Source organism: Pongo pygmaeus, chromosome 16 (genome assembly GCF_028885625.2).
Source record: "Pongo pygmaeus isolate AG05252 chromosome 16, NHGRI_mPonPyg2-v2.0_pri, whole genome shotgun sequence".
NCBI classification, from domain to species: Eukaryota; Metazoa; Chordata; class Mammalia; order Primates; family Hominidae; genus Pongo; species Pongo pygmaeus.
In genome coordinates this window covers 104,401,197-104,415,467 of record NC_072389.2, presented here as the reverse complement: position 1 = coordinate 104,415,467, position 14,271 = coordinate 104,401,197, and the positions used below count along the sequence as shown (strand labels likewise).

At 46.0% G+C, this 14,271-nt stretch overlaps 1 protein-coding gene across 2 annotated transcripts in view; it reads right to left on the bottom strand.

The window, feature by feature from the left end:
• The window catches only part of IGF1R (insulin like growth factor 1 receptor), a 314,484-nt gene extending 300,612 nt beyond the window's left edge, over nucleotides 1-13,872 (bottom strand). For both annotated transcript variants that reach the window (XM_054450719.2, XM_054450720.2), the window contains exon 1: nucleotides 13,226-13,872. In XM_054450719.2, coding sequence (XP_054306694.1) covers nucleotides 13,226-13,319 — 94 coding nt within the window. In that variant the 5' untranslated portion in view covers nucleotides 13,320-13,872. The remainder of the gene's footprint in view (nucleotides 1-13,225) is intronic.
• Between the last annotated feature and the right edge of the window lie 399 nt (nucleotides 13,873-14,271).

Genomic DNA, 14,271 nt, shown 5'->3' with positions numbered 1-14,271 from the left:
TGTCCCCTAATCCTGACTCCATTAAGAGGCCAGAGCAGCCTCCCCAGAACACCCTTCTCAGCAGGTCCATTGCAATGGTGCAAAGGTTTCAGCGCTCCTCATTCTCTAGCCAGCAGTCAATTCCTTCCCACTACACAAACACCGGATTTCTGACACCCTCTCCACTCCATCAGTGCACACTGCCACCCACACCACACATGGTCCCTTCCTCTCCTGGGGAGCTGCCTCCTTGGATCTTGAGAGTCAAATATTTAGGGCACACTAAAGTCAGACATCCTCCTTAAAGCTTCTCAAGCCATTCTGCAGTTCCGTGACCCCACTGCCTTCAGCCCACACACTTCTCTCCGGTCAGCATCCCATAACTTAGCACTAAACTCATAGCGTCTGTTACTCTCCACCAGTAGTTGAGTTTTCCAAACTAGACAACAAGCTCCTTGAGAAAAAAAAAAAAATCATATTCTTTCATATGCTTTCCATGGAGCAGAGACCACTGGAGGCCCTCAAATAATCTAGCTATCAGAAACAGAGTTCCATACTCTGTCACCTTCCACTCCCACTCCCCCTCCACAGATAGGGACATGACCTTGAACCAGTAGGCGTGGTTAACCTAAAAACCCATTCTCTTCAGGCACAGAGAAGCAAGGTGGTTACTTAGTGGTTTCAACGACTGACCTGAGACTCAGACTTCCAGGTTCAAACCTTTCACTGTAGATGTGCAAAAAAAGACCCTCCTTGGCCCGACACAGTGGCTCACATCTGTAATCCCAGCACTATGGGAGGCCAAGGTAGCTGGATTGCTTGAGGCCAGGAGTTTGAGACCAGCCTGACCAACATGCCTAAACCCCGTCTCTACTAGAAAAAAAAAAATTAGCCAGGCGTGGTGGCACACACCTGTAATCCCAGCTTCTTGGGAAGCTGATCCACAAGAATTGTTTGAACCTGGGAGGAAGAGGTTGTAGTAAGGCAGAGGTTGCAGTGAGCGGAGATTGCACCACTGCACTCCAGCCTGGGCAACAGAGCAAGACTCTGTCTCAAAAAAAAAAAAAAAAAAAAAAAAAAAGGCCCTATTCAACTGGCAGCAAAGCCCCGCTGTTGTGGGGAAGGAGGACTGGAGGCCCCAGAGAGAGCCTACCAGGGCCATCTACCATGAGGAGGAGAAAAAAAGAGAAAAGCATCCATTTATTGGATGCTTTCTATTTGCCAGGTTTGCTGGGCAGCTTGGATACATTATCTATTGCTAATTCTCACTGGCATCCCTGCTAGAGCAGTGTTATTCCAATCACAGGCAGAGACACTGAGGCCTGGAGCTCCCTTTCCAACATGCCTCCATGCGTGGGAGAGAGGGAGACAGTGAATTGTTTGAGGGGACGAGGCTTCAAAGGAAGCTCTGCACATATGCAAACCCCACGGAGAAGAGCAGAGCAAAGGCAGGCCAGGCTGTCCAGGTAAGTTCACATCCACCCAGTCCAGCATTCACATGACAATTTCACAAGATGCTTTTTTACAAGCTACTCCTGAAAATTAACATTCCAGCTTCAAATGATTATGTTTACATTTTCTGCAAGAAATATCCCACCCCACTCCTCGAAGAGGAGACTTTAAGGATAATTTCTAAGGTGTTCATTAAGTTCAGGAGTCCCCTTTACACCAACCTAGACAAGTAAACTTTCTTCTGTCCAGAGGTAGGGAGCTGGCCTCACCGTCGCCCTACCAGGAGACTGTCAAAGGCCTTCATCAGCAACCAAAACCGGCAGGGTTGGGGAAGGTGCTTAAATGATAGAGAGACCTTTAAGACCTTGCTACTGTCCCAGGAGTGAGGCAAAAGTTTACTGGCCTCACCAAGAAAACAATGCAAAAAATAGAAGCCAACTTCCATACGTGGGGATTCTGCTGGTTCCAACCACATCTCCCTCAAATCTCCATCTCTCTCTCTGCCTAGTATCTTGAGATCTGAAGGCTGGAAGGGCCTGTGAAATGACCTAGGTCCACCCTATCACTCAAGGTCAGCAGGTGTGTAAGTACCCACCCAACTTTCTGAGATGCCACCCTGGCCCTCTGCACCAGGCCACTCCAGAAACCACCGGGCAGCCGAGTCCAGCCTGCAGATGCTTCCTCCTCAGGCGCCCAGCTCCACAAGGGTTTAAAAGCACACTACAGACATAAATCGGTGCCAACGAATTATTCATTACATCTATAGGGAACTTATGGAACAAAGTCTCCATCCACAGGGATGAGGTGATCTTGACACAAGGCCAGACTCAAATTACCCTTCCAGGAGTTCTAATTTTTTTAATTCACCTCAATGTGAAAAAAGCCTAATGAAACAATGATTTTAAAGATAATTTTATTACTTTCAAGTTCCATGCAGCAGTAACTGGTGTGATAAAATGTTTTGGCTAGCAGAGGTGCAATGATTAGATGAAAATAAATGTGCTGTACAAAAAAGTGCTTCAAAGTGAACGGGGAGTATCCCTTTAAGAAGTCTTCTGTTTCTTCAGCTCCTCCTATGCACCAGGCACTGGGCCACCTCCTGGGAATTCAAAGATAACCAAGGTACCATTCCCCTCCCCAATAGTGGGGGAAAGCAATATGGGGGAGATGCCCAAATAGGAGGTATAGCAAGAGACCACAGGAGCTCAAGTCAGTGCAATCATTCTGCATGCAGAATCAAGGCCAGAGAGAGGATGAAATTACAGCTAACTCTTAAAGGAGCTTGCCAGAGGGCAAGCTGGTAGTATTGTTTGCTATTCCAAGCAGAGGGGCTTCCACCTGCCAAGACAAAGAGACAGGAATGAGTATAGCCTGAGTTGTTCAAAATGTCTGGGAGGAAGGGAGGCTGAAGTTCTCTCTCAGATAGCCAAACAAAGATTTCCGAATTAAAAATAATAAAAGGCAATCATGGGGAAACAGGTTTAAGGCTTTTGACATGTCAATAAAACATGAAACAAAATACATAAAATTAGCTAACGAAATAGATGGTGTGGGACCTAACACCAACCCTGGATGTATTTATTCTTATTCCCTGTGAGTATTTCTGGCTGGCGAGCATCTTAACCACATAGAATAGCCAAAGGGGAGAGATAAGAGAATAATGAAAGTGTTACTACCTATTTAAATAGAGCGATGGAAGGTAAATCTTGCTGTATTTTTCCAAATGAAATCAGTAGTTTTTTTAAATCTCTAATCTCAAAATAAATATTTTGGAGCTTTAAACTTATTAAAGTCCTGTAAAATTATCTTAAAACTCTAACTGTAAAAGACACACTAGGTGTAACAGCTCTGCCATGGAGTTGCAGTACGCTTGTCTGCATCATTTAGGAAGACCCTAATTCTCTCAGGACAGCTCGCAGTGACACAGTAGAGTAACCTTAATCCAAAACTGTAGCCCAGTGATTTCTACAGAAGCCTGTAGTATCCACATTTTCTTGTAATCAGTCCCCAGGAAGCAAGCCAGAGAGTGGGTTGGGAACGCTATCTTCCTCCTTGGGGCACTATTAATTCAGTCACCGAATAGGCTGAATTTCCCCTCTGGCCACTAGATGGAGCCTATGCATTGGCGAGATGGGCAAAGTGCACACTGAACACCTCTCAGGTGTGAGCGGAAATTGACAAATGACAATATTAAGGGAGAAAGTGTAATAAACATATCTCTGAAATGGAAGGCAAACTGCAGGGGATGACCATCGTTTACTGAAAAAAAAAATCACAACTGTTTAATAAGCAACATGCCATCTTGTTAATAAGCACCTTAGCAAAATAAAGTTTTATTATACATTTATTGAGCACCTATGTGCCAGGTTCTATACCATATTTAAATGGCAAGGGCAATCAAACATCAAGTAAGCCTTATATTTCTATCCAAAGAACAACCTGTTCAAGGATGTCACATCCCTAAGAACAGTAGCAGGTGAAGTCCGAGGGCTTAATACCAGGTGCCAGGTTCTATTCTGGGCACTTGACATGTGTACGAATTTGTTTTTTATGAATGTTTAAAGTAGATTCTATTAAAATTATAATTTCACAGCTGAGGAAACTGAGGCACAAGAAGATTAAATTATTTGCCTGAGAGCTTAGCTACTGGAGAGCTGAGATTCAAACCAGCCACTTTGGCGCCACGGTCCTAATAAAATTACAAGCAACCAACAAGACAAATCACTGTCAACCAGCAAAACCGTGGGTTACGAACTCAAAAGGAGTAATGGGGAAGTAGATCTATACAAGTTAGGGATCCCAAAAACCTTCAAGAAGGAGGAATTTGACTTGGAAATGTAAAGATGGTATCTCTGACCTACTCAAACCACAGAAAAGGTATATGGGAGAAAGGAATCACCTGACTTAAGTGTGCTGCCTTTTGAAAGTTATGATCTTGTCCTTGTTTTACAGATCCACCTGAAACTTGGAAATTATTTCAATTTAAAAAACCTATTCTATTTCCTCACAATTTTTCTGACTTTGGTTTTCTAACCATGTTAGAAAATGTTTTCATTCTGTTGTTTAGTGAGAAAAGGAGAAATGTCTCCCCCAAATATTTTTAAGTCTCCACATTTCTATTGAGACTCAGAAAAGTTAATAACTTTAGGACCAAAGAACTAATTGGCAGCTAAGGAGAAACTAAAGCTATGGTGACCTTCCTGTGCTCTTAAGTGGCACTTTCTGCTATTCAGTATTGAGGATGGAAGGAGAAGTAGCAGAATAGTGAAGAGGAAAAACATTCTCAGCTATGGAAACAGCAGAAGCAAAAACTTGGAGACAGGCATAGCACGGCTTCCTTTCCATCAAGCTAATGCACAGACGCTGGGGAGTACCAGGAACTAACAGTGGATCCCTACAGCAAAGGATTACTAAGGACCTGTTTCATTACTTGATTCTAAGGACCTTGGACTTGATTCTAGGACCACAAGAGGCACATTCTGAGTATTTGGAGCTGGCAAGTCCATCAAACTAAGGGAACGGTACAGGAACTGGTTCAGAGGCCAAGTCAGCATGCAGGTAGAGTCAATGCAGGTCTGCACTGGACCAGGCTAGAGCCAGGAATAGGGGTGAATCTGAGCGATTTCAAGTGACTCAGTGAGATCGAAAGGAAACATTCAATTAACGAGTCTCCCCAGAAAAGGACAGGCTGCAGAACTGAAATTGAACAAATTCCATCCTGAGCCAATCTCTGTTGCTGAAAATTTTACTGAAGTGCATGTGAGAAAGAAAATCCCAATTGTATCACCTGACCAAGAAAGGCTACCGTAACAAAAGTTCCTATGACTACACGATATCATGTTGTGACCTAACATATGCAGTTATTATTCACAGAAATCAGACAACAGAACTAAGGGAAGCCTAACAGCAGATCTCCCTCTGCTGCTACTGGTCTCTGTGTTCATTTGTTTTCGTGGCAATCTGTGCTTCTCTTTAAAGTCCTGAGTCTGTAAGCTTGTGTATTATCCCACTACAATGACACTCAGGGAAATTAGGTAAAGAGAATAAATACAGGACAACACAGATAAATGTGGACACAACTGAGAGGGATTTTACAATCTAGACAGAATTAATAGCCAATGACTTAGAAAACACTTTGTAAGCTGATGCAGTCAATTGGATCATGGGCTCCTACCTGGAATTTCTCTCCATGCTTCCTACTTTTTCCAGGAAGTTATCAAAGGTCACTAAGACACTTTGAATTTGGGGGAAACTCCTATAAATAAATTCATCTCTCCCTAATTACCATTAGACTTCTGTTCTTTAAAGTTCTATTGACTAAACTTTGGCTGACTTAAATTGGTGATGTCTCATTTACATAATCAAGCATATATTCCCAATAACCAACTTTATAGAGACTAACCATGACTATATTTTTTACAGCAGAGGACAAGCTGAGAGCATTCAAAATGTATCAGAAAAAATTTCAAGTTATGCTCTATAAAATATTTATGCTCTAACAACTATCAAAATATATTTGGTCTCCCATGTCAAGAGTAATTTTTAAAGTGGTATTGATTTTTAAACTGACAAATAATTCCAAAGCCAGTTTGAGAAAGCTAGCGCCATCTTAAAAAGAAAATGGCTGAACAAAAGTATACAAAACAGCAACAACAATGTATTTCAAACTCGCAGAATTTGGATGATGGATGGATGGATGGAGATACACAATTCTGAACAAATGGCATTCGTATTATGTAACTCTTACTGAAGTAGAGACCTGTGGTATTAAGTGGGCTAAGACTGAGGAGTGAGATAAAACAAAGTTTCAAAAGTTTCAAACTCCTCCCCGCAAGAACTTTCTGGATTAGCAAGACTACTTTCTAAAGTCTTTAAAATATGCAAAAAAAAAAAAAAAAAAAAAAGTTTTCCAGACTATTACCAGGTGAGCAATTTACTTTTAGTGTGTGATGGAGTCTTGCTCTGTCACCCAGGCCGGAGTGCAGTGGCATCATCTTGGCTCACTGTAACCTCTGCCTTCTGGGTTTCAGCAATTCTCCTGCCTCAGCCTCCCACATAGCTGGGATTATAGGCACGGGCCACCACGCCCAGTTAATTCTGGTATTTTCACCATGTTGGCCAGGCTGGTCTTGAACTCCTGACCTCAAGTGATCTGCCCACCTTGGCCTCCCAAAGTGCTGGGGTTACAGGCGTGAGCCGCTGCACCCAGCCAGGTGAGCAGTAAGGTAGGCCCAGCTATCGCTGCAGTGTATGATGGCCCCATCCACAGGTGTGCACATCTTCCCCATGTGACTAGCCAGCCGCCCCACTACTCCAAAGAATGTGAGTGCTTCAAGACCACCAACCACCAAGTGAGCTCCACGGACACAAGGCCCAAAAACTTATATTGCAATCATAGGTGTCCATTCCTCACCATAAAAGAAACTTTCTGTTGTGGTCCAGTGAAAACAGAAGAGCAATCTATGAGTTTACAAATTCTTGTAGGCTGGGTGCGGTGGCTCACACCTGTGATCCCAGCCCTCCGGGAGGCCGAGGTGAGTGGGTCGCTTGAGTCCAACCTGAGCAACATAGCAAAACCTCGTCTGTACTAAAAATACAAAAAATTAACCAGGCATGGTGGTGTGTGCCTGTAGTCCCAGCTACTTGGGAGAATCACTAGACCCTGGGAGGTCAAGGCAGAATCAAGCCGTGATCACACCACTGCATTCCAGTCCAGGTGACCAGAGACCCTGTCTCAAAAAAAAAAAGAAAAAAATCTGTAGTCCAGGGCAGGAAAAAGAAAAATTTTAAGCTTGCTTACTAGTTTGTTTCGTTTTATTTTTTTTTAAATAAACATGGCAGTAACATCTATAGTTTGACTGGTATCTTTAAAAACTTATGATAAGACATTTTACAGCATCAAATAATTTCTAAACCTAAAGAACTGCATCCAGTAAGTACTCAACATGTATTTACTGCGGAAGAAAAGATGGAGGGAAAACGACTATTTCTCAGTTCAAGTAAGGAAATATCAATTTTTCCTTAAGATTTGAAAATTAATAAAACATAAGTAAAGCCGGCATCGGTGGAAAAAAAGGGAGAGAAATCTTCAAAAATGGTATCTAGGACTTTCAAACAAGTAAAACTGACCATTTAAAAACTTAGTCTTCAAAAGCCCAAAAGTCTCAAAATCAAAGGTATTGTTAATACTTTGAGTCAAATAAAACCAAAGCAATTTAACAAAAGAAAACATCATGCTGAGGAAGTATGCTTCTCTTGAGATAACAATCTAACTTGTTTTAAAGATCCTTTGTTTACTAACCATTTTATATACCAAATGTATGTTCCTTCCTCAGAACAAATCAACTCTTTTCCAGACCCTCGGGGATGGGGGTGCAGGCATGAGGGCATGTGTACATATATCAAAGTTTTAATCTTTTCAAATAGTGGAAGTCAGTTATGCTTCCCAAATGTCAACAGGTCTCAATGTCCACAAACACTGGGACTGCTGCCCTCCCCCGTCCCCACTTAAAGCCACATCACATCTTTACAAGTAACTGGAAAACTTATTTTTGCTAAGCTGATGCCAAATACCATTTTCCAGGAGGGATCAGAGTGCATCACTCATTAGGCACTTTGTTGTCTCTAAAGTGTTCAGAATTTTCCTTCAGAACATCTCAGACTGGAAATCAAGAAACCATATCCCTAGCATGTGTGCAACTATTATATATTTAGTACAATTGAGAAGAGCTCATCTCCTGGACTCAGCACCTGTCATAAGTTGGCTAAGAAAAGCAGTTCAAAGCAAGTTCGCCCACAGGCGCAAATACCTCTTCCATGAACTAGGTCTGATTTTTAAATGAGTTTTGAAAACAAATTGGAGAAAATCACAACCTAGAAAGAAATATATCTTGTATGCTTTACAATTAAAAAACAAAAACTTTCAGGATTTGTCTCCTCACTCTTACTCCCTCACGCTTTTAAAAACACCAAGTTATTTATAAATTATAAAATGCCCTGAAATTATGAATGCTTCCTGATTTCTAGAAAGCTAACTAAGCAATACGTAATCCAGAAAACTTCTGAAATAAGTTCCATCTTTCTTACAACTCAAAACATGCCATGCAACGTTCATGTACACACCTGTGACTCCTAATTTTTGGAAAAAGGCAACTACAACACTGCAGTTTTTAAATCACAATTGCCATATCCAATGTTATAAAGAAGGCAGTGCCACCAGTCAAGATAGGTTAACATCGCCTATATGTCACGGTCTACAGTGACATCCCAATGTAACGGAAAGCACCAATGAGGCAAAAACGGTATATGGTAAAGGCTTCTGATGAACAACACTAGAGTCTTAAGTCTACAGAAATATTTTTAAAAGAACCTTTAAAATGCTGCCTACTGTCTACTTGAAAACTGCATCCTATACTGAGTCTGAAAAAAAAAACTGAATTTCAAGAAAGTTGGTTTCATGCAAGACTTTGCAGGTTCATGCACTGAGTAGCACAAGGTCAGCTTTCATACAGTAGGTGCACAATAAGTGCTGGCTGGATTCAGTTGCTTCTTACAGCACATTCTCACAAAACAAATGAAACCAGATTCAAAAGGAAACCACCGTCCCTTGAGGGTTCCTCTTGGCAAAAACTCTAAGGCAACAAGTGAAAACGATACAGTTGATTTTCATTACTGCCCTGATCTTGCAACAACAGGAAGAGCATGAAACATTTTTATTAGTAAACTAAGCCTTAGACAAAGACCAAGAGCAAATGTAAACAACAATTATTCTCTAGGTCTTTTCCTATTGAAAGGCCAAGGTAAATCTGGATAAATGCACACAGTTTCAAAACAAAAATGCCTTTGCCACATTTTAAAATCCTTTGTTCTGTAAGGAATTTTAATTTTATAAAAATCACTGTATACTTGAAACAGTGTATCCTAAAACTACTGCATCCTAAAGATTCTTTCTCCTGCTCAGACCCTGGAACTATGTAAGAAATAAAATAAAACTGCAAAGAAAAGAAACAATACTGCATTAAAATGAACTGTTCTGTTCATCCTCAGTCCTCACTACCACTTGTGGTCAATATGGCATATCAAAAAATGAGTGTTTAAAACATCTAAAAACAGCAATTTCTTTCTTTGTTGGAAAATATAATAAAACTGGAAATACAAACAGCCCTTCAGACTCAGCTCCTAAACTCTATCTTGAAAAAAAAACCATCATTTCAGATTCAGCTGAGGTTTCTATTGTCAAAAATCTGCCTTCCACCAGCATTTGTGTTTTTTAAATCCAGCTCCTCAATCCCTAACTGAAGCTACATAGAACCAAGATTTTTTTTTTTTCCTGCTTGCCCATTTCTACTACAGGATTGAATCCCTGCTGCTAAGCTTCAATTATCAGTTTGTTGTATTGCTGCAACTCACGGATCTGAAAAACTCATAAATGAGAGAGAGACATCAGCCTGTCAAATATATGTAATAATTTTAATGTAATTTAAGGTAGCATAACAAGTTATTTTCAAACTGAGCACATTTCTTTAAAAAAAAAAAAACGGGTTTATTGAGATATAATTCACATACCACTGAAGTCCCCGATTTAAAGTATATAATCCCATGGTTTTAAGTATATTCAAAGCTATGCAGCCATCGCCACAAACTAATTTTAGAACAATTTTCATCACCCCAAAAAGAAACCCTGTGCCCACTAGCAGTCACTCCCCATTCCATCGACCCCCAGCCCCTGGCAACCACTCATCTACTTTCTGCCTCTATGGATTTGCTTATTCTAGACATTTCACATAAACCCGATCATACGATATATGGTCTTTTGTGACTGACTTCTTTCACTTTTTGTGATATTTTTAAGCTTCATCTATTCAACCTTAGCATATTTCTTAGAGTTGAACTTTTCTAATCTTTTCGACACATCAAACATTATGACCTTTTACGTTTCAAATCCTGACACAAACCCCACCCTTCCACAAAACACCATTTGCTTGCTATGTCTCTCTAGAGGATGTAAACTATAATTTGCTGTTTAGGTTCTTTCAAAAGTTCTTTTTCTGGGTTCTCCTTCTGATAATAAAACACTAACTTCTTTAAACACCAACATTTCACATACCTACCTTTCTCTGACAACAGGATGCCTGGGGTAGAAAGATGACTGAATCCTTTTAAGGAGATGGGTACAATAAATTTAAAGTGCATGCTGACTTTTTAAAAACAACATAGCCATCAGATTATCTGGCTATCACTCAGAACCTCTGAACCTCCTTCATTCAGATGCTCTGTTCACATTATGATGATACAAAACAAACACATCCATATGACTGCCTCTGCTTCAGAAACTAAGTTTTCTAAGATAAACAACACTCTTTCTACTGCCATCACACTCAAAGAGGAAACTAATCTCTCAATACGCCAGCAAAATACCTGCAACTGAACCAACACCCTGTCTTTATTTCTATACCAGACAACAGCTGAAAGAATGCCCTCCCTGATAGGGCTCAGCAGCTTATTTCTATCAGAGTTAAGTGGTCTAGCACCTTCCTGGCTAAAAACTGAACGCCCGTTCACAGGCATAGCTTTTAATCCTCCACATTTCAGAGATGGAGGGAGGGGCAGGTACTGAGTCAGTCAAGACTTCAGCAAACCATAATCGAGATTTGGGGTGCCTTCTGACCACCCATCAGGTTTCAAGGAACTAACCACTGTAAAGGCATCCTTGGGGGAAGCTTTGGTATCATGGAGTAAAAACATACATCAAAACACCCCCTCCCCTCCTGCCTGTGTTCTCAAAAATCGCCGTCTTGCACAAAGAATATCCTTCAAGAAGAACGCTCCAGAAAAACAATCTATTTTAAAATGCCCGACTCCTGCGTCGGAGAAGGCCATCCCTGCTATTTTGAATTTCAGACATTAAAAACACAAAACTAGAGAAGCTATACAGTTCAACTGCATATCATAATAAAATGGATTATTTCTCCCGTGTCTTCTAAACCGTACTTATCTTTTAAAGATAAAAACCCTCCTTTGTCCCCCCAAACACCACCTAAACGACTTAGTAAAAGGAGCCGGAAGGCTTTCGCCCAATCGAGTCCGCTGAAAGTTTAGAAAACAAAGAGCAGGAGAGCCCAGATCTGTGGAAGGTCCGGCCCCAGTCCGCGTCCCACTAGGCAGTAAACACGCGAACCACGATCTGCTCTCGTTCCGTCGCGGACTCATTTCTTACGAGACGTTTAAGGACTTGTTTATAGAAACAGCCTTTCTGAATTGCCCCAGTGATGGGGCCAGACAACCTCCGCTGCCTCCTACTTCTCCCCCTCACTCTTGAAGGCTCAGTCGTGATTTTTTCAAAGTTAATCGGCACCACCTGCATACCCTCGGCAACCATTACTCACCAACACGCCCTCACCGTTCCCAGTCCCAGTTCTGCGACATTTAAACTTTTAATCGTGTTTAAATTACTCTACCATCTTGAATGTACCAGTAAGCCACACTTCCAATTTTTTGAGAAGAATAAAACCCCCACCTCCTCCGACCGTAGACACCGGGGGGAGTTCTCACTCCCTGCATCCCCGCGCTTCCCTACGTCCCCCCACCCGACACCACCAAAACAAAAGCCATCAGATTGCAAAAGATAGCGAATGTGGAGCGATACTGCTTATTAACTACGTACAAAGGAAGTGCGGGGCGGCAGAAGAGAGGGCGACACGACGCCGACCACAACAAAACCAAGGCCAGGGCTCCGCGCTCGCAAAACACAACACCCTCCCCCCGCCGCCGCAGACCCTGGCGCTGAAACCACAGCATACGACACCTCTCGCCACGGACGGGCGTCTAGGTGTCCCCGCGAGGCGGCGACTACACCCCGCGCTGCGAGCACGTGTGTCGGAATGCACGTCGGCTCCGACCACACACCCACCAACGCACACTCGGATGCGGCCCTAGTACCCCTCCACCCCCCGGCCCGGGAAAAACTGGGAGACCATCCCAGAGCCCTCTGAACTGGGGACCCACTGGCGCTCCCCGGAAGAGACAAGCTGAGGAAGACTCCTGGCCTCGCACTTCCCGGGGCGCTGCCCAGAGAGCGCTTCCCCTCACCCCACCGCCCAGCCCCGGGACGCCGGGGGCAGATAACCCAACGAGGAGCGGGCCAAAGTGACGGGCAAGGCCAGAAACCCGAGGAGCCCGAGGGGCAAAAGCACGTTGGGCGACGGGAGGCAGCGCCGAGCGCTTGGAGACGTGTCCTGGGGCTTCGGGGCCTCTCCGCAGGGCACCTCCCCCCTCGAGGGCAACTCGCACCCCGCGGGCCGGGCGGCTGCCCGCTCCCCACTGCCGGGTCAGCCCCAGCAGCGGAGACGCGGTGCGGCCCAGGGTGCTGTCGCTGCTGCCTGCGCACCGCAGGGGATCAGCGCTGTGTGTGGAGAGGCTCGTGCGCCCGGAAGGGGCGAGGTGCGGGTCGTGGGGCCCGGGAACCGCGGAGCCCGCCCCGGCACCAACTTCCCTACCGAGTTCTCGAGCCTAGCCGGGGGACACGGCTGTCAGGAGGGAGAGAGAGAAAGCCCCTCAGGCCCTTCCCGCGCGGGGATGCGCGGAGCCAGGGCCCGCGGGGCTCCAGACGAACGAGCCCGGGTCCCGGGTCCGCTGCAGCCTCCCTCCCGGCAGAGCCGCCCCGCGCCCCGCCCCGCCGCTCCCGAGCCCGGGGGCCCGACAGCTGCGACGGTGGCAACTCGGGTTTCGCAAACAGGGCGCAGCCCCTCGGAGGAAAAGTTCCCGCAGTGGCCGCGGGCGGCGGGCACATACTCACTTTCTCCACTCGTCGGCCAGAGCGAGAGCGCCGCGGAGAGAAACAGGAGCCCCCACAGCGAGGTCGGGGACCCTCCTCCGGAGCCAGACTTCATTCCTTTTATTTGGGACGAAATTCCCCTTTCTCAAAAAAAAAAAAAGAAAAAGAAAAGAAAAAAAGGAAATGAAAGGAAACAAGTCTCAAACTCAGTCTTCGCTCCCCCTCCAAAAACAAGGGCGAAGGAAACAATACTCCGAAGGCGGCGCCGCCGGGGCCCTCCGGGTGCGCGGACGGGGCGGGCGGCGCGGGGCGGCCCCTCAGCGCCGGCAGCAGCGGCCCAGGGCTCGGCGGAGTCGGGAACCCGAGGCGCGCCGGGGCGGGCTGTCGGCGTCGTCGGCCTCCATTTTCAAACCCGGAGAGGCAGGAAGGGGGGGAAAACTGCAAAGAAAGGGGGCAAAGCCCAAATCTGCCTCGGCGAGGAAAAACAAGCCCGGCCCTGGCCGCGCGGGAGGCGGCCGGACGCCCGAGCCTCCGCCGCGGGAGGGCGCGACGCAGTTCGCAAGATCGCCCCGAAGTCCGGGTCGCAGGCGAGGCCGGCGAGGGGCAGAAACGCGGAGTCAAAATGAATGAGCGGCTCCCCCTCCTCCTCCTCCTCCTCCTGGCTCCGCTCGCCGCCGCCTCCTCCCTCAGCGCCGCCGCCGCCGCCGCCGCCGCCGCGGCGAGCTCCTTCCCAAATCCAGGACACACACAAAGCGGCGGGCCGGCCGCGCCGCGCTCAGCACTCCCGCCGCGCCGCCCGGCTCTGCGCCGCCGCCCGCCCCGCGCCGGCCCCCGCCCGGCCCCCGCCCGCCGCCGCCGGCTCTGCGCGGGGGCTCCGGCTCGCTGAAGGTCACAGCTGAGGCGAGGCGCGCCGTGGAGCTGCCCCCGCGCGGGAGGGGCGTGGAGGGCGCGGGGGGGGGGTCCGGGGAGCGGGGCCGAGGGTCTGCGAGCGCCGGCCGCGGGCAGGCTCGCTGGCGGCGTCCCTCTCGCTCTCCCGCCTCTCTCGAGTTCGCCTGGTGCGCTCGCTC